This window comes from Mustela nivalis, assembly GCF_964662115.1.
Source record: "Mustela nivalis genome assembly, chromosome: 1".
Classification (NCBI taxonomy): Eukaryota; Metazoa; Chordata; class Mammalia; order Carnivora; family Mustelidae; genus Mustela; species Mustela nivalis.
The window spans coordinates 195483423-195504048 of NC_139020.1; the positions used below are offsets into that span (position 1 = coordinate 195483423).

At 55.5% G+C, this 20626-nt stretch overlaps 1 protein-coding gene across 8 annotated transcripts in view; it reads right to left on the reverse strand.

Moving 5' to 3' along the window:
* The window catches only part of TEX264 (testis expressed 264, ER-phagy receptor), a 30430-nt gene that overhangs the window by 1893 nt on the left and 7911 nt on the right, over positions 1 to 20626 (reverse strand). For all 8 annotated transcript variants that reach the window (XM_082702556.1, XM_082702557.1, XM_082702561.1 and 5 more), the window contains 2 exons: positions 14901 to 15122; positions 1973 to 2141 (listed from right to left, as the gene is read on the reverse strand). In XM_082702556.1, the coding sequence (XP_082558682.1) occupies positions 1973 to 2141; positions 14901 to 15122 (391 nt within the window). The remainder of the gene's footprint in view (positions 1 to 1972; positions 2142 to 14900; positions 15123 to 20626) is intronic.

Below are 20626 nucleotides of genomic sequence, written 5' to 3' on the forward strand. Positions count from 1 at the left end.
GCCCAGGGCCCTCTTCTTGCTGGGGCCCCAGTCATGGTTCCCAGAATAGAGGCAGCTAAGAGTGAGCTTGGGCTATATCCTGAGTTATGGGTAGTTCCTTCTAACTTTAGGGCATGACTCTAGCCCCTTATTCACTCCTTCAGTGGGGATAATCAGTGCTCCAGAGGCTGCAGGCCTGAAAGAAGCAAATGAAATGGGGCTCCCAGGCAACATTAAACTGTCATGTTCCACCAGCCCACCTACCCAATGGCTCTCTTGGGACCTGGTATGCGAACGTGCCTGCTTGCCAGGAGGCTGACTCCTCCCTGTCCCAGCTCCTGGGCTAGGAACAGTCAGAGGATGGAGTCCAGGGGTGGCCCTTTAGGTTGGGGCCCAGGATGCTCAGATGAGGCCAGCTCCTGGGGGGACATGTGGACACTTCTGGCAAATGAGTCCAAGGCAAGGAAGTGGCATCCCTCCAGCCCCACCATGGTCTGCACCAGAAGAACTTCCAGAGTCTTAGGCCCCTCTCCCAGGACAGAAAAGGCCAGGCAAGGAAGAGCAGAACCTATGTCTCTAGGGCTGCCGGGGCAGAGAATGAAGCTGCCACCTTCACCCCTGTCCCTCCCTCCCCCACTGCCCACAGCCAGTGCAAGGAGATCAAATATTCATTGCCTCTCTGGAGCTAAATAATACATCAATGTAATAACAGGCATAAGGCAGCTAATCACCCCCTTTCACCTCCTAGCCCAAGCGGGGGCCCCAGTGGGGAGGCAGTCAGGGGCAGGCCAAGCCCTGGGCAGCCAGGCACCCTGCACACACTGCTGTGCAAATGGCATGCACCTGGCAGGCACATACTCAGAGTCTGCCCTGGGTGTCAGGGCAGATGCTGTCAGAGGTGGGCAGACTCCACGACCCCCCTGCCCAGCAGGGAGTGGGTGGGCAGGCTAGTGGGGAAGACAGGCCAAGGCACTGGGGGCGTGGGAGCTATGCTGCAGCCAGCTGTAGCGGGTGCCAAGCAGTTCTTCAATACCCCTGGCAGGCAGTGTTTGGGAGAAAGCTGGGGGGGGGGGGGCTGAGGACGGGAGTGTAGACAGCAGAGGGAGGTCGAAAGAAGGTCAAGACACTCCCCCTTCCTGCCCTAGAGACTGCCAGGGCCTGCTGACCTTGTGCCATGTCTTGTGCTCACAGTAGGCGCACTGAAGAATGTCTGCCGGGCATTACCAGGCGGGTGGGAACAGTGCCCCACGGAGGTAATTAAACAGCAGATGAAGTTAACTGTGTTGGACACGGCCTCTAGGGAGTGGTGACTGCCTCTCAGTACCCTTACCCCCCGCTACAACATATGCCTTTCTGGGATGACCTTGGTTATTGAAAATTGGCTGGACAGAGGAAGTCTCCCAAAGAAGGAGGGATAGCGGCTCTCCTCCCAGCTATCCACTGGGGGGGGGGGGTGCCACTCCCACAGGGCTGGGCCCCTTGGGATGTTACTAGCAGGCCCTCTTGCTCCTGGGGACAGCCTGGCAGGGAGGTGGGTTGAAAGCCAGCAAATTACCAGCTGGCCTGGACATGGAGGACGAAGGCTAGCTCTGGTGGAAGGGGCAAGGGGCTGATCTCCTGGCACCCTTCGGCACGCTCTCTGGTTGTTCTTCAGCAGGGAGAAAGCAGCTGCCTCTGGGTAGGCCTCTGTACTGGGAACACCCTGTTCTCTCCTCTCTACCTTCCAGATCCAGGGCCAATCTTATTTTCTGATGAGCCCCACCCAAGTGATACCTTTCCTGAATAGCCCCATCCCCTGGGGTCCCAGGAGCATCTGTTTCCAAAGGTACTTCTCGTTGCATCTGCAGGGTCTTTGTATCTGTATTGCCAGGGCTAACATGTGTGAACCCAATCTGCATGGATCCACGTATCCAGAAATAGGCAATTCTCATGTGGGTTGTGGGGTAGGCAGGTCTCCTTCCTCCACCTCTGCGCAGGGCCCCACCCTCCATACCTGTGCCATCCATCTGGGTGTCACTGGCCTCCGCAGGCCCCCGGCTTTTCCGCTCTGTCTCCTTCACCTCAGGCACATAGAAGTCTCCCTGCCGTGCCAGTGGGCACATGAAATAGATCTGGTCTTGCTGGTAGATCTCCAGCCGAGGGTGGGCACACAGCTTCCGCTCCTTGTCAGAAAGTGGCAGAAGGTGAAATGAACCCTACAGGTCTTCTGACCCACCCACCCCTAAAAGGCCCTAGGAACTATCTATTGTTCACTCCCTCCCAGAGGGCTGGCTCTGCCTCTTGCCTCGATCTCCCCCAAGTACCAAACCCCTGCTGAGGGAGGCACACACAGAGCACCCTAAGGGCAGGGCCCCAAACTCCAGGAGGCAATGATCTAAGGACCCAGAAGTCCTTGGGACAACACCCTGGGACAAGTGCTACTTGAATCCATGGGGCCAGGCCCATGGCCCCACTAAACCAACCTATCCATACGTCTGACCAAAAGGCTGTTCCAGAAAGCACTAGTCTCAAGTAGCCATGATGCTTAGCTTCCGACTAGCCCAGGGACAAGGACTCCAGGGACTGTGGCCCCAGGCACCCAAGCCCAGCCAAGCCAAGTTCTGACCTGCTAGACTTCCCATCTCAGCATCCCCTGGCTGTGACCTCCTCCCCACCCTAGACAATGTTGACTGACCCCAATATCTCAGGAAAGGTCAGGGCCCCTGACCCTCAGGCCTCCGGCCCCTGCCCTCACAGACATATTACTGACGGACCATGACAGGGGCTCCAGGCCAGCGAAACCCTTCTTTCACTCCCATTTTCTCCTAGTTCAATTCTAAGCCAACCTCCAAGACTATCACATGTGCTTGGTTCCCTGCCCTCTGGCACCTGCCCAGACTTTCGGCCAAGGAGGAAGAGGCAGATCCTAGGCTAGAGGGGTAGGCAGGACAAGCAGAACTAGCACTGGACATTACCCATCTGGCTGAAGTACCAGTTTATAGGGCCCTGAGTCCTGAGACAGGCACTCCCCTCTGCCTGGCCACAGAGCCTGAGGTGTCCCTCTGCCAGTGTGTATGGAATGGCACACAGATACATGCCAGAGCTGCACCAAGGCAGGCAGGAACAATCAGGACAGGGGTCAAGAGCATGCTGCTCCCCGGCCTGCCCCCCTTTCCTGCAATGGAGCTCAATTATCCACTAGGATGACTGTGAGGCCCCTGCCCTGTCGCTGCTCAGCCGCCAACCTTCACAACACAACTATTTATAGCACCCGCCCAGCGCTCACCACGAGCTCGGAAATGAGCCTTCCACTTAGCAGTAATGAAAGACTTAGCACCTGGTAGGGAGAAGCCACTCTAGGACTCCACTTGTCCACCTGCCTGCCCAACATTAGAGCTGAGGACCCCTTCCAATTAAAGCAGAGAAGGGTATAAAATGAACCCCCCAGCAAAGACAAGAAGAAAGGTGAGCCTGAAGGTTTATGAGTCAGGGTGTTCAGCAGCCACTGGGGGACAGGGTATGTCTAGGAGCCCACAAGGGAGGTGGGTGGCCTGCCCAAAGTCTGGTTGCAACTCAGCTAGCCTGACCACATGGGTAACCCAAGCAAGGCCCTTCACCCGAAGTCTCAATGTGCTCAAACACAGAGAGGGTCACCCCAACCCTGACATCCCAGGATCAGTGAAGGAAAGTCATTATTTTTAATACTTTTTAAAAAAAGATTTTATTTACTTATTTGATAGAGAGATCACAAGTAGTCAGAGAGGCGGTGGCGGGGGCGGGCAGGCTCTCCACTGAGCAGAGAGCCTGATGCAGGGCTCGATCCCAGGACCCTGAGATCATGACCTGAGCCGAAGGCAGAGGCCCAACCCATTGAGCCACCCAGGTGCCCCTATTTTTAATACTTTGAGGCCAGTTGTGTTTTTTTTGTTGTTTTTGTTTTTGTTTTTGTCAACCTGGGTGTTCTTCATCCCACCTCATAAATCCACATGCCCAGCTCCTCCCATCTCCGCACACACTGACAGCTGTCTCTGCTTCTCCAGCTGCCCACACACTCACCCGTCCCTGGTCCTCGGGAGGCTGAACAAGAACACAATGTCAGGAAGCAGGAGCTACCAGGCTCTGGAGCTTCCCTATTGCCAGCACCTGGGAGTGAGCAACTGCGAAACCTGAGCTCTACTCAGTGAACTGAACCATGTCACCAAGCCCAGGGTCAGGGGGTTCCCGGGAGAAGGTACATGCCCTTCCCCAGTAGCTAGAGGGTAGAAAAATACCCCCAAACCTAATCAGGGCATGGCTTTCACCAACACACACATGCCCTCTCTGGGCATTTAACAGTCCAGAGGAAATTTGCTAAGTGGTCATCAACCTGGTAGCCTGTCTCTCAAGGGCCGTATTCATTTGGCTTGGGGGATGCTCCCAGGAAGCAGAACCTGTGACCACCAAGAAATTCCAGGGATAGTGGAACCCTACCCCAACCCTTATCAACAGTCAAGCCACCTCCCTAAAGCTTCCCTTCTGGAAGTAACAAGGATAATAGGAGGGAGTAGTCCTCTTTTCCCTCTCTCCTCTAGGCTGGGCATCAGGGTGGGCAGGACCAGGCAACCACCCTTACCACCTGCTCTGCCAGCCCCCTCATTGGCAGGCGGGAGGCAGCTCTGTCACTGCTCTGCACAGCTGCCCCCTCCGGAGAGCCCGGCTCTGAAGTTGCCTGGCTGTGGACAGCCCCGTTACCATGGAAACTGCATCCTCCATCCTTGCCGTCGCCTTCATCTCAAAGCCATTGGGGAGAACAGAGGAACAGGGGAGACAGAGGAGAGAGAGAAAACTGGCCTGGCTACACAGCCCTTCCTTCCCTGCCTAGCTCTCCCTCCTTGCAGCATCCCACACAGGGAGTGCCAGCTGCCCAAGCCTGCCCCCAGGCCCCTGCAGAAGCAGTCTCCCACCCAAACCCAGCCTACCACCCCTACCACCTGGGGGCCCAGGCCCTCCCCAGTGGAGGGAGGCATGGAGCTAATTAAAAATCTCATTGACAGCTTAGCCTCGAATCATTTTAACACATGCCGGGTCCTGTCAAAATTCAGACTCAGGGGCAAAGGAGAGGAGCAGGAAGAAGGCAGAAGTGCAAACCTCCAACTTAGGCCCACAGGCAAAAAAGGGGTTTATAGCTGTCTGTGCAGCCTCTCCTCAAGATCGCCCCCCAACCATCCCTGTTCTGCCCCAGAGCAATAATGAGCCCAACTGGAACTGGGGCAGGGGCAGAGGGACAAGACTAGCCATAAGCCCTGTCCCTAAGTGAGCCAGTGACAAGGCATAGGACAAGACCTTTCCCTCCCAGCCAGGTACAGACTCTAAGCGAAGAGAGGGCAACCATACCATGGGCCAGTTCTCAGGTCCTCGGTACACAGCAGGAGCTGTGGCCTGTGCCTCATGTCGATGAGCTGATAAATATTGGAAAATCATTGGAGGAAGGCAAGACCAGCTGCTTCTCCCTCAGCTAGCCCCAGGGAGCCCTTGGAGAACAGACTGCCAAGGGCCAAGGACACCAAGTCAATGCCACGCTGGGCTGGTACTGCTGGGGAAAGGGGTGTGGATGGGCCTGGCATCCTTCCAGCCCCGGGGATACCCCCTCCCACAGCCCAGACAGCCAGACGCTCCAGGAAGCATAACCAGGACGGGGAGCCTGCTCTGGCCACTGAAGCTACTGGCCATCTAATGAAGCCACAACCCAGAGCAACTCACTCTTGCACAGAATCAAGGGGACCACAAGGTCTCTCTCCAAGGAAGGAGAGATGCAGACATCCACAATGCTCCCTACCTAACAGGAAGAAGTCACCGTGCTACGGTGCCAGCAGCGACTGCTAGAAGTGGGATACAGGAGCTCTAATCCCTCAGACACATCTCCAAGTTTTGCTCTCCACAGCAGAAACAAGATGGGGACTTGGAACACCACCCACAATGCAGGGATTTCCAGGGGACCTCAGTCTGCAGCACCTCCCCCAATACCCCTGCTCCACTGCCAGGGGTGCGGGCAGACAAGGGAATGAGCGGCACACAAAGGCCACCATGGTGCCGCTGCCTCAGCTATCTGGGGAACACACCACATATTCTGTTCGCACCTCAGGCTGGACTCATTCCTGGGTGGGAGGCACAGATTTGGCCCACCCAGCTCAGAGCTCCTGCAGAGGCTCAGATGGCTAAGGTTTCCCCACAACACCCACAGTGCTGCCCCGGGGAGTTCATACTACATCAGGGGAAGGGAGGAGGGTGGAGAGAGAAGACCTTAACTACGCCCTTCTGGGAACGAAGCAACCCATGCCCTGGCTTTGGCGAAGGGGGGGGAGGGGCTGTGGAGCAGAAAAGTTCAGGTCCAGGTGGAAAGTATTCCCAGACTGCCCAGAGGCTGGGTCTGCACGGAGCCAGGTGGCCTCCAATCCCCAAAAGGATGAGGCAATGGGAGCAGGCCAAGGACTGGGTCTTACATCCCCCAACTCCACTTAAGCCCCAGAAAAAGAGGAGTTCTTCTCTGTCCTCTCTATGTAATCATGGCCCCTTAACCTCCTGCGTCCTGGCGTGAAAGGCCCTGGGCCTCCCTGCTCACCCTGGGCTGCCCGGTCCTAGCCATCCCTCCACTGCAGGCTGGACAGCTGGGGTGCCACACAGCCCGCAAACAGCTGTTGCATCCCACCCGAGGTGGTGGCGTGTCCTCACTGGGTGAAGCGAGGCGTGCTCATTTTTAATTACACACATACCAACGTGCACCCGCCCGCACACAGCGCTCCCTGCAAGTGGGGGCTCAGACCCTGGAGGCCCCTCAGGCAACTGGTCTGCATCGCACGTGCAAAGTGATGGGGGAGGCACAGCAGGCACCACTGCAGCTAGGATGTGGCACACTGTTATTATTCTGCCCAGGAACTTCCGTCAACTTCCCTCTCCCTGGCTGCCTCTCATCCCCACTGGGCCTCCAGACAGCCTCTGGCCCAGAACCTAAACCTGTCTGTGGGGTGGGAGGTGACAGCAGGAGACGGCTCTGGGGGCCTTGCCGTGCCAGCAGGGAGAGCCTGCAGAAGGGCTGGTGAGCACCCTCCTCCTGGTAGGAGGGCCCGGAGCTACGAAAATGATGGGCAAAGGAGACAAGGAGAGAGATGGGGCTGCCGCAGAGGGAAGTGAGGGAGCAGAAGTGGCAGAGAGAGCTCGGGCAGGAGTCCAGAGCCTCGCCGCTGACAAATAGGTAGCTTCTCCTTGGGTTTCAATATTCCCAACTGTAAAATAAAGAGATTGGAACAGATGATCCCAAAAGAAGTGAGAAACTGGAAAAGGTGAATAAAAACACCATCACTGAAAGATAAGATAATTATATACTTGAAAAACCCAAAAGGATTCAATTGGAGAAATTACCACAAGTGTTAAGATCGCAAAATTAACAAACAAGCACAGCCCAGTTTTCTGTGTACCAGTAAGCCAGTTAGAAAATGTAAGAGAAGCAACAGATGAGGGCCCTCTTGGGGTCAGGTCTATATGGAGGGCCCCCACTCCATGGCAGGGGAGGGGACGGCAGAGGAGCCAGGCCTGGGCAGGAGGCTGGGGAAGACGGCAAAAAGGGGTAGGTGTGAGGGAGAATGGGCTGGGGAAGCAGGGCGCTGTGCCTGTTGGCACCACTGCCTCAAGACTTTTCATTTTCACCTCAGAGCTGACAGCTTGCCATGCAATTTACACCTCTGCTCGTATTCCTGTGCACCCAGGCCCTGGTTTCCTGGGCAGCTCAAGAGTGGGCCTCAGCAGCCATCAGACGAGGGTGGGCTGGGGCACTGAGGAGCAGGGCGGGGGTGATTCCCTCTAAGCAGACGCAGGGGACTCAGGCCCTTAAGCACCCTAGTATCTATCTGGACCCGGAAGCCCCCGACCTCGCACCAAGCCCAGTCTTTCCCTTCGCTAGGGCCCAACCCCAGCTCAGTCCCACTCTGGATTTCTTGGACCCTTGTGGAGCAGGACCCAGGGACAGGGAGACTGAGGGTGAGTACCCTCTGGGAGACTTGGGGGGCTCAGGCCTGGGATCCCCCACTCTCCCTTCCAGATCTGGGAGGGGAGCCACAGACTCCCAGATGCTGCTGCTACCATGGCAGGCTCCACAGCCCACCCCTCTCCAAGACCCAGCCATTCTCTGCAGCATCTGTGCAGTCAAGGACCTTGAGCCCCGTCCCGTTCACAGGCCGCCGAGAATGCTACTGATTGATTATCCAACAGCAGGAACGCTGCTCAGTGCAGATGGAACCATGAAGCCTAGCACCTGGGAGCCAGAGGCATCAGGAAGTGCCAGAGGGGAAGGACAGGTGGGCAAAGAAGGATGGAGAGGAGAGGGTGAAGGAGAGGAGGTAGATGAGGAGAAGGCGGCCCTGAATTTCTCATCTCCAGCTGGTACCTCTGATTTCTGCTCTCTGCTTTAGCACCCCCCCCCCACCCTACCCCGGGGAAAGCCCAACTCCTGGAGCTTTAGGTGTCCTGTTGGTATAACCAGACAGCTAACCTCTCCTGATCTGACACCTCTGCTAAAGCGCAGAGTTTTTCTGCTCTGGAGGGAAAGACCCCTCCTCAAAATCTCTCCCCCTTCCCTTGTTCCTGGAATCCCAAGCTTCCCAGAGAAAAGCAACAAAATCCTTCCTCGGAATTCCCATCTGCCTGGGGAAGACGGCTCCCTCAGGATCCGTGACGGCCCCACCCCACAGTACCATCCAGGCAAGCCTCAGCCCCCAGGGTCCTGCAGGGCTGCCAAGCTACCACATCTGAGCTGGTATTTCAAGAGTGGTGGCTCCCACGCCCGCCCCAGCAAAGGCTGGCTTTGTGTTTTTAGTCCTGAGGTAGGGGAGTGGGGAGAGGTGAAGTCAGAGAGACTGAGGAACAGGTTGCAGGGCCTAGGCTGGCAGTGAGAGACCTGGCCTCCTGTAGGTACTCCCCCACCTCAGCATCCAGGGGCAGCCCCCTAAGGGGAGTAAGGGAAGCCAAGCCCTGATAAGGTGGGGGGCTTCTCTTGGCTTGAGAGCATCTGGGAGTAGAGAGTCATTCTGAGCCTCAGCTCCATGGCCTCCAGCTCTCCCTCCCCATCTCCCTATGCTAAAGTCCTATTCCAAAGCCCAGCCTGGAAGCAGTCATTCAATTGCTCAGCCACCATCAGTGGATGTGGTACCACAAGGTACCTAAAAACCACACCCAAATCTGTGACTCTGCCTGACCTGCCTTTTCACCTGGAGAATGCTACCCTTCCTTCAAGGCTGAGCCCAAATGCCACCATCTTCCAAAGGTGGCTTTGCTTTCCCTGGTGAATCCATTCCCTCCAACCCCACTCTCCCTGGGCATGGCTAACTTCTGTGGCGGGGGGAAATGGGCGAGGAAAGAATTCTGGAGGCCCATCACTCAGCCCCAGGGCCTGGCGCTGCTGAGAGTACTCTCCTCACTAAGCTGGGACAGGCCAATTAGCAGGGGGCAGCACTGGCAAGTGAGCTGGCCCTGGAGCTCCAGTAAGGCACCTGCAACAGCTGCTTCCTGTGCCCAGAGCAACCGCCAAGGTCTCCCTTAATGGGCGCCTGGTGGGCGAACGACAGACAGGCCCTTCCTGCCCTTCGCTTCTGGCTCCCTAAGCTGACTCCGAGAACAGCAGCTTTAGCCCTGACTACGCCCACCAGGCCTATAGACAGAGGGTCACACTTAGATATTGGTCCACTGTACTACCATCCCAAGCCCACCCTGGGGACCATCGCAAGTATATCCCAAGTTCATGACAGGTCCTGGACCTCTTGGGCCCAACCCCACTCATGGACGGGGCAAAGTGTCAATAAGCAAGTAGTGGCCTCAGCCCAGGCCACCCAGTCTGGATTCAGCCACTGCTTCATCCATTGACCTTGGGTAACCTCCCCTCCCCAGACCTCCATCTCCCCATTTGTTACAATGATTGGAATGTAGGCTTTGATTATGACCCTGTGATTGCCTTCTAGCTGCTTCCCCCATCCTCTGAACAATGCTGCATAAAAGAGGGCTCAGTAAGTAACTGTTGGGTCAGCAACTGAGCTGACATCCTGCCAGGGGGGTGCTTCCTTATGAAAAATAAAGTTCTGAACTCTCCCTCTTTGCTCAGCAAGGGTAATGGGCATGGAGAGAGAGATGACCCCAGATTTCACAACCCACTGGGGCGTCCTCACCTGGATTCCCACTGCGAGGGTCATGTTGCTCCCCACTGGTGTTCTAGCCCCAGAGTGGGCTCAAATCCGCCCCCCACTGACTCCCTCAAAGTTACCAAGGCAGGTTAAGGGAAAGCACATACAGAAGATTCTGAGCCACTGGACAGGACCCCAGGCTCTGACCATGCTGCTGGGAGGAAGCAACAGAGTCCCCAGCTCAAGAGGCTGACTCATTCCTGCAGGCGCCTTGCTGAGGCCCCTACTCCTTAGTTCCCAGCTGGCTACCCTGTGACAACACCATTCCGTCACCCACCACTCAAGAGTTCAGTCACCACCAGCCCAGGGAGAACTGCAGGGCTCCCCTCAGGTCCAACTCCCAGTCAGTCATGCTCCCCAGAAACAACGGCTTCTCCTGGGGGCCCTGGCCCTGCCTGCACACGGGATGAGCCCTGCTGCCCCTGGCTCCGCTCACACTGCAGCTGCCACAGTGTCCTCAAGACCCGCAACAGAAGTGCAGCGGGCCAGGCGTGGAGGGGCATCTGTCCAGCTGTGTATCTCTGAGGACAGAGATTTCAAACCACTTAAATTCCAGATGTCCTCCTCCAAAAAGCTCACGACCTTGTGAGCCAGAGCTACTCCAGCTGAAGCAAGCACTGGTACAAGTGCAAGCCCTAGCACCTGGCAGCCAAGCCACGGAGACTCCTTAGCACAGCCCTAGGCTCCTGCCCCAGAGAGGTCTGAGAACTCTGAGCTAGGACTCTTGCCCATTTTAAAACCCCTAGTGAGACATCCTCACCATCCCAGCTGTCCCAGAACTTTACCATCAAGACTGCCCCAAACCAACCAGCTCACTATATCCACCCGGACCCTACTTCCCCCAGCTTCTCTACCATTCTGTGGAGGAAGAGCCAATGTCTTACCCCAACTGCCCGCCCTTCCCAGCTAACCAGCTTCCACATGGGCAATGTCCTGTGTCTCCCTAAACTCAGGAGAAGATATCCAACCACCACAAGGACCCTCCCCTGAGAACTCCTGGAAAGCAGAGACCCTGGGGCAGGGGGTTTATGAAGATTAGGGATCCTGTTGAGAGGAAGTCGGGTATGGGGTCTTGGCTGGGCAGGTTAACACTCTCAATGACCTCCCCTCCAACTGCTATAGAGAGCTGTGGGGTAGGAACTGAGCTCGGGGGCCTCTCATGCACAAGGGATCCCCGGACCTCTCACTCTCCTGGTCTGCTCCAGGTGCCCCAAGTCTTCCCTGGACACTCATTAAGATTGGTTCTACCCTGCAGTAAATTCTGGGGCCTTTGCCTATTGCTCTGGGCTGACACCAGCCTGGGTCCCATTTCCTACAATTTCAAGGAAGCTCAGTTCCCTCCTGCAGCTGCCAGCAGACCCCACTTCCTGGGGCTCAGGGGGTGATCTCCTCCTGCCCAAGGACACCACCTCTTTGTGGACTCTGGTGGAGCAGCCTGACAAAGCTGGGGCATCTCCCACATAAAATGATAGTCACATGGTACCCAGGCATCCCCTCACACAGACACTGTCCCAGATGGCTCTGCCTGGAGCCCCCCAGTGGTTTATGTGAAGAAAGGCAGAGTTTTAGCCCTTCCAGCTCAGCTGGCCAGGCTGCCAAGCTGGGGAGGGCTGGCCAGAGAGTCAGAGGCTGCAATACAAATTACAAAGCTGGGATCTATATATCATTCTAGAATCCCCACAGAAACCTGACAAATGTTTCTCTTTGGGTTCCTTACAGTGACCCCCAGGACCTTTCTGTCTCATGAGGTCAATTCTGCCCCAGTCTCAGGCATGTCTGCAACTGCCAGGACAGCAGATGCTCTCCACCTCCCCCACCCAAAGCTCTGAGACCATTCACCCCTGCCCCCTGCCAAGCCTGCCAAGCCCTCTCCCATCCTTCTGGTATCGGGGCTACTGGCCTCCCCCTACCCCTCACGCCTGCTGAGACAGAAAGCAGATGGCTGCCATCATTCCATTTGAAACACCTCCACAGCAGACCCAGCCTCAGATCCAGAGAGAAGACAGAGAGGTGGAGGAAAAAGAAAGGTACGCACACGCGCGCATGCGTGCACACTTAAAGGCGGCCAGCTGTCAGAGCTAGGAGAGTCAGAAGAGCCCACGGTCTCATTAGCAGCGTCTTTCCTCTGGTCCCAGGCTAGTGGGGAAGAGGGCAGGTGTGGGAGAGAGCTTTATGTTCTCTTCTCTCTGTTTCCCAGGCTGAGAGAGCACAGGGCCACCCCCCAGCCACTGCAGGCTCAGCCCCTTTGTTTCACGTGGTAAGAACACAAGATCAGGCTAAACACAGGGGCAGAGATGACCTCTGCCTCCAGAAACCATCAGAGCACCTTGGGCCATGCCTCTGCTGTGGGCAACCTGGCATCTCTCTCACTCTCCCAGCTGGTGGCCAAGCCCACAGCAGTGTGCCTGATGGACATCTCTGGTGAAGCCCCTTGCTCTCTTGTACCCTGGCTTCCTCATCAAAGGCAGGAAAGAGAATGGTAGCCCTCTGCTCCAGTCCCCACCCCAGGAGAATCAAGCCCACAGCACAGCTGACAGGCTCCCACGGGAGGAGGAGGAGGAAGGAGGAAGGGCTTTCATCAAAGAGGTGACGTCAAAACCAGGCAACTTGTGAAGCTGTCAGGGGCCGGGAAATTTGGACAAAGGTGTCTAAAAATAAACCCCTGAAGCCAGGAAAAGGCTTTGGTGGCTGAGTTGCTCGCCACCACACTACATGCCACATGTCCTGTTCTGAGGTCTGGAACCCAGCAAGTCTCTTCCCAGGGGGGCTCCTCCAACCCTGAGGTTGAAGACAGCAGCGACAGGACTGGAGACACTGCCCAGTAACCTTTCTTGGGTGAAACGGTTGAGGCCCCTTAGGACGCACGCTGAATGGGCCTCAGGCGCCAATGTCTGCCTTCCTGCCCTTACCACCAGCCAGCGACCCCACCTCCTGCGTCACCTCACCCTCAGCCTCCAGCCCAACTCACCCCCAGGCAAGCACCTCCTCCCCAACACCCTTCTGGCTGCCACCGTCCAGCTCACAAAGGAACTCCACCTCTATTCTCCCAGTGCCTCTGCCCTACCACAGCGACAGCTGTCCTGTTTCTTCTCTTCCTGTCCTTGACCACCAAGGCCACAGCTGGTGACCCATTTATTCATTCCTCAGCCCTGACACCAGATTTTTCGCCTCCTTAACCAAGATCTGTCTGAGCTCCCATTCCATCACCAAAGACCCTCCCCCAGGCTGCTCCCCCTCAGATTCCTCTGAATCCACCAAATTAAAACTCCTCCTTTCTTCTCCAGCTCCGCACTACACAGACTCCAGAGCTGGTTACCCTCCCAGCCCCTCCACAGTCCGATCCATTCCAATCCATGCATCAGTCCACCAGTTCTACCTTCAAAATAGATGGTAAATTTCCACTTCTTCAGCATCTCTACAGCCACTGCCCCAGTTCAAGCCACCACCATTCACGTGGAAATCCTGACAGCCCCATAAGCACCTCCACTGGCCCCATGGATCTGGGATCCAGGCCCACCCTGGGCAGGATGAGAGCTCCTGTCTTGTACATGTGTGGCTAAGAGGCTCAGATCACGTGTTACTTTCCAGGCTGGAACACTGCAGTGACTTCCCACCATCTTGCTCCCACTCTGCTCTGCCTGGAATCTTCTTACCCCCTTCTCCAAGGGCTCTTTCAGGGTTCCACCTGAGAGATTACGTCCTCTGAGAGGCTGTCCCTGACCACGTCCTCTGAGAGGCTGTCCCTGACCACTGTATCCAAGTTGGTGCCCTGCCCTTCCTTACCATTCTTTTCTAGCATGTATCTCATTTTTGTCTGACATTTTTAAAAAAGATTTTATTTTTATATATTTTTATTTTATTTTATTTTTATATTTTTATTTTTATATATTTTTAAAAGATTTTATTTTTAAGTTATCTCTACACCCAGTGTGGGGCTCGGACTCACATCAGATCAACAGTTGCATGTTCCACCAACTGAGGCAGCCAGGTGCCTCTTGTCTGACACTAATTACCTGTCTCTAACCACTTGCTGTAAATGTGTATTTCATACACCAACATTTCACACTGTGTCCATCACAGTACATGGCACATAGACATTCAATAAACTCAAGTTGAATGGATGAATAAACAATTGCTTTCAAGCCCAACTGGGTCATTCCCAAGTACCCAAGTTTACAAAATGTTCTGGAGGAGCAGGGATGTGCAACAGGGAAAATTTTTTTAAAAATCTCTGTGGACACAGAGACCACTGACCAGATCAGGAACCAGATCTGCCCTGTGCTCAGGGGGCAGGTGCACAAGCCTATCCAGCGGCCAGGCCCAGGACCACACATGAAGACCTGGGGCCTGCCACCCACAGGAAGCCTCAGGGCTCTTGCTCTGTGGGCCTCAAGCAGGAAAGGGTCAGGGTGGACCTGCCCATCCATCTGAGCCTGGAGCAGGGGCTGAGACCTAATGTCTCTGGTCCAAGCCAGAGCCGAACTGACCAGGCTACGTTTGTGAACAAGCTCCCTATGCTCCTAGTAGATGCTCTGGCACCCACAAGTCTCTGGCATTTGGGATAGATGCCAGCAGCATCTGCCTGTCTTCCTAGACCCACAGGCACCTGCTCCATGGGGGCTCCGGGGTGCTGCCTTCCCGAAGGCAACTTTTCCTCCCAGACTTGAGCAGTCCTCCCCATCTCCCAGCTGAAGGACTGGCTATCCCCCATCACACACATACACTGGGCCTGTCTCTCACCTTGATGTAGGCATCCAGGGCAGGATGGACACGGCGGGTAGCCAGCCAGATGGACAGGCTGGAGGTGTAGGGGAAGGTGGCTGTCACCACATGGCTAGGTGATGGGAAGGAGAACACATTGAAGCCAAACTTCTGGTAGAGCTGGATGAGCTCAGGGGAGGGAGACTCCTCACCCTCACTCAGAATGCTGCCCACTGCACAGCGGCACTTCTCAGGGGGTACCTGGAAAGGAAGAACAGGGGTGTCAGCATTGGGCAAAGGAAGGAGGCTCTCAGAACTCTTGCTACCTGGGTTTTGTGCCAGCTCAGGCCTGGCAGAGCCATGAGCTCCAACATGCCACAGCCCCAGATACCATGATGGAGAACAGTATTTTCCTTCTGGAACTTATCTGTGGCCCCAGCCTCTGGCATCCTGCTGCAGAATTCATCCGTCCCTTCATTTATGTCTCTACCAAATATGCCAGACCCTGTGCTATGGAGGGTCACTGGTCCGGAAGCAGAACCACACTGAACTCTGGGTTGCTGACAAAACTGAGATCCTCTTCCCCAGTCCTTCAGATTGGGCCAGCCACCATCACCAGAGCCCCCAGACCTCCTCTCCAACCCATGCCCCATCCCAAGCCCTGCCACACTTGCCAAGTCTCTTCCTGGCTCAGCCAGAGACTGTTGGTTCCCCTTCAGGTTTCCCTGGGCTCCCAGTACCTGTACGTCACTGCACTCTGCTCCCCTCCCTAGTTGCCCTCCCTCTCCTCTCCCTCCCATAAACCCAAAGAGGGTGGGGTTCCATGTGAGTCTCTAACACTTCCTAGGCCTGGCCCCAGGCCTGCAAGGCCCAGCACTCACCTCTCCTCCGGCATCAAGGGGCCCCACTTTGTCTCATCTCCTGCCACCTGAGTCTACAACAGGCCCTGATACCTCCAGGGGTATCTAATACCGAATCTAAGACACTCATCAGAGACCATGTGCTGTCAATCCTGGATTTCCCTCAACTTGAAGGTCCCTTTCTCCCACTATCTGGGGCCCACTGATGCTTAAATTCAAACTCCCTCTACCTCCAGGTGCTTCTTTTGGCCTACCTTCCAAGCACCATGAAGTCATTTTTATGTGTTCTTGCTTCTGCCCTCTCGCCAAGCCCTGTCAACAATACCCTAGGGGTTTCTCAGCCCAGCCCAGCCCAGCCCAGCTCTGTCCTTGGAGTCTCACTTTGCCTGGGACTTAAGCACCAACTCCAGGTTCTTACCTCCATGCAGTCCCTGGGGGTCACTGCTAGGTCTCCGCAGCTAGGGCCCCCTTGCTGCCCCCTTGAATCCTATGTCATTAAGTCTAGCCCAGGACTTTACGGGCAGGCAATACGGTGGTCAGGACCACAGCCTCTTGAGACACACAGGACTGGGAGTGAGTAGTGGATCATGTAACTCTAGGTAAGTCCCCTGGTTTCTTGGAGCTCAAGCTCCTTGCAGAATTGACAAATTGAATGAGATACTTCATCTGAGGGCCCGGCCTGGTGCAGCGCTCGGCAAGTACTGGAAGTGCTGTTGTTTATTAGCAGCTACAACAGAGGTCAAATAAGTGACCCCTGGCCCGCAGCCATGCCTTGGCCCATTCACCCAAACCTCCCAACACGTAGTTCCTCCCTGCCCATTCTCCAGGTTCAAGTGCTCTCCTGGGGAGTCTTTCAGGGTAGCTGGGTGTCCCCCACCAAAGACACATGTTTTGCTGTTAACTCTTGCCTCCATCAACTCTACCTGGTAGCAGTCACATCCCTGGCCTGACAGTCCTCCCACCCTACCCTGGCAGAGGCGCTGGAGCCAAATGCAGTGCCATCTCTTGTCTATAGATGGTGCAACCGCTCCATTCACACCCAAGGCTTGAGGCAGGAGATGCCTGGTGTCTGCTGCAATGCCAGTCACAGAGATCCTGACCCCGGCGACTTATCATGTACAAAAGAAACACTCAATATAATTTAGATGGAGAAATGGATGGAAAACCACCTGACTGATCATCTCTGGCCCTCCTGGGATTGAGTCCCTGGGTCTTTTCCGGGATCACTTCAACAGCCTTTATGGATGGACCTCCCGGGCTCAACATCCTCCTTGATCCCCAAGAAGCACAACACCTGTGACCACCCTGCTTATAACTTTTCAATGGCTCCCAATTCTGCTCTAGGATTAAACTTTCGAGCCCAGCATTCAACACTGTTTTAAGTGGTCCATACAATAGTGCCTGGATTTGTCCACACACTCGCCTAGCACTCTTTTTGTCATCCCCAGGCCCCAGTAGGGGCCAGAACCCAGGTGAGCAAGTGTCCACTGAGCATCTGAGTGGCAGAGGGAGGGACAAAGCCAGGCTCTGGCCCAGCCCGACTTGCCGGCCTCCTCTCCTACCACAACCCCGCACACACCCACACGGAACTATTTGCAGCTCCCCAAACATGCCACGTCCTCCCATGCTTCCTGCCTTTGCGCAAACTACTTCCTCTGCCTGGAATGATCTTCTTCACCCTACTCCAGAGTCCCTTCTGCCTGGGAAACTCCCGCCCATCCTTCAAGATTCAGCTCAACCCTCCTCCTCAAATCCTCCTTGCCAAGCAGCCCTTCCTCTCAGATCGCAAATGCCCACCCAAAGGAGCAGGTCTTGCGCTGCACAGTAACTGATGGTTCCTCTATCTCTCCCCCCTCACTTCAGGCTTCTAGGCAGAAAGGTACAGAATCCTGTGCACACAGTAAGTTTCTTGGGTATCTCAGCAACACCACACGCACACCTGCACATGCACACACGGGCCCTGCACGTGAGCTAAGCTCTTCTTCCTCTACCTTGAAAGAGGAACTCCCATCACAGGGAAAGGAAGCTAATAAGGGACGGGACTCCTGAGATCCTGGAGGTGTGTCAGCCTCAGGTGCTCCCTTTCTGCATGAGCAACCCCTCAATTCCACAAGTGGGATACCTCCTGCCCCATCCTGCCCTGGCCAGTGGCTAAGGGGCAGCCTAGGAAGTTATTCAGGAAGCCCACCACCTGCAAAGCAGCCCTGTACCAGCTGGAGCTGCTGGAGTTCCGCACCTGAACGAGGCACTGGCAAGGAGATGGAACAGACCCTAAGACCAGCTGGGGAGGGGCAAGGCTGGTCTGGAGCAGGGGAAGGCTTCCCTGGGCTCCCTGGAGAGCCCACGCCCACCTCCAGGAAAAATGGCCCACTGAGGTCAGGGGCCTAGAAAATAAAGGGAGTGTCCTGATAGCTAGAAACCCCACCCACCTTGGTTGATGGCAATGCTTCTATTTGGGCCTGATCCTAGGAAGTCAGCCTGGGCCTCCCAGTTCCATCCGCTTGTTCACTCTCCTCCCTATATCAGTCATTTCTCTAGGTACCAGTGCCCAGAACGAGAGCTGTGAAGGCCTCTTCAGTCCTGGCAAGTGAGAAGAGGGCAGTCTACTTGGAACGTAAAGCTTCGAGTGAAAAGAGAATCCCTGCCTGGCTAAGACTTCAGTACGTCTAGAAACTGGACAAGACTAGTATCTTCCGGGATTCAGGAAGGAAAAATGGTGGTCCAGACCAAACCCAGATGTTGGGTTCAGTCGAAATGGCCAGCCCTGGGGTGCTGGGTGGCTCAGTCAGTTATGCATCTGCCTTCGGCTCCGGTCATGATCCTGGGGTCCTGGGATTGAGCCCCGCTCGACTGGGCTCCCTCCTCTGCTCTCCCTCTCCCTGCCGTTCCCCTTGCTTGTATGTCCCCTCTGCCCCGTATCAAATAAATAAATAAAATCTTTAAAAAAGAAATGGCCAGCCCTTGATCCATAACCTGCAACATCTGATGAAGTCCAGCTGCGATGCCTACAGATCCAGGCGCGGCGAGCTGCTTCAACACCTCCCTGGCCAGCATATCCAGCCCAGAGCTACTCAAGGTAAGGGGACAAGTAGGGACAGTGACCTTCACTGGCCTTCACTGAGGGGGAACAGAGCAGCCACAGCTATTCGTTACTGGAGGATGGGTTCATTTAACCTTCAGGGTGATGCAGGTCAATACACCAAGCCCCACAGGTCCAAGTTCCCCAAGCAGGTGGTCTCCAAAGGCAAAAGCTGGTCCACACTAGTCAGGACATGGGTGATAAAGACAGCAGGGCCAGAGGACAGGACCTGTATTTCAGGCTGCAGGGGAGGGGAGTAAGCAGGATGCCAACCTCCAAAGGGGCTTTCTGGGAACTCTCACTTAGAAGTCTTTCAGGGCTTCTTTCTTTTCACCCCCAGGCATAATCCTAACAACAGCTGGCACCTGACAGTGTGCTCACTGACTGCCCCACTTGCTACCTTCCACCTGTCAGTTCATTCAATCCAAACAGCGCTGTGCAATAGCTACCGTCATCCACTCTGTTTCTGAGACCCAGACAGCAAAGCTATTCAGAAAGAGCCACACGGCAAGGCAGTGTTGAAGTCTGGATTCGAACAAAGGCAGACTGGCTCCAGAGCTGCACCACAGGACCCAAAGCCATGTGGGAGCCAGAGAAGCAGGCCCTGGCTAGGCAAAGCCTGCATAATGATGTGTCCCTATGCTGCGCTCCTCTGACGGCCCAGGCGTCCTGCAAGAGGCTAGGCTAGAGGCAGGCAAGCAGGGTTCCCCAAAGTAAAGAGTCCTAGCGCATGAGGCCCAGGGGAGGGGGTGCCAAGAGTGCTAAGCATCTACTGGGGGCCAGGTTTGGGGCCTTATCCTTATTATTTAGTCCTCAGGTAGGGATTCTCAGAAAGACCAAGTGACTCCCTCAGAATCACACTCTTAACAAGGAGCAGAGCCTTGATTCAAACCCAGAAAGATTCAAAGCCCTCTCCTCCCATACCCCAGCCCTCCTCCCTACCAAAGCCAGCTCTGCTGGGAAGAAAGGGCTGTGCTTTTCCAGGGCTTCCCCACACAGTTGACCTGCTAAAGAGCAAAAGCCCAGACTCAATCTGGATGAAAATCATCATGGGTGATTGGGATAGGGAATGGCCTGGGCCCCTGGAAACACCAGACAGCCCTCATTCCCACTGCCCTTGTTGAGGGGTCAACCCTGGGCAATCCCAATCCCTCATTCCTTCCCAGGCCCCATATGGTCTCAGTGCCTCTAGGGATCGCAGGGGAGACCCCATCTACACACACACACACACACACACAAGAGGAAAGGAAGTGTGGCACAGGCCTAAATCAACACTCTTACCAGCCTAAGCCCATGCAGATGTGGTGGTCCCAGGCTGACTCTCAGTGGACTAGGAGAAAAAAGGAGCTTCAATACGGTCTAGTTTACTAAAGGCAGAACCCAGGAACCACCAATTCCCCCATCTGCCCCATACCTGGGGCAAACACCCCTTCCTAGGCCTCCATCAGGTAAACTGAACTTGCTGCCACACCCCACTTGCCTCAACCAGGCTCCCCACAAGGGCAGCAGACAGGTTGCTTAAGGCCCAAACAGCAGTGGAGGCGGAAGCAGCAGGGGTGGAGAAGAAGGTGGAGGGCCAGGATGGCACACAGGACAGCTCCATGGGCACAGTGAGGGCAGCTGACCCAGAAAGGGCTATCACAGGCCAGAGCTGGCCAGGATCAAGATAGCCACTCGGGTCCTCCCAGCTCTTTCCCTCTCCTCCAACACCCCAGGCTCTCAGAGGGATGGGGCCACAGACCCTGCACCCCGCATCAGTAGCAGGGCTGAGGGCAGAGCAATTTTGACTCTTTTCCAGTTTTACAAGAAAAGAACTGGATGTGTGT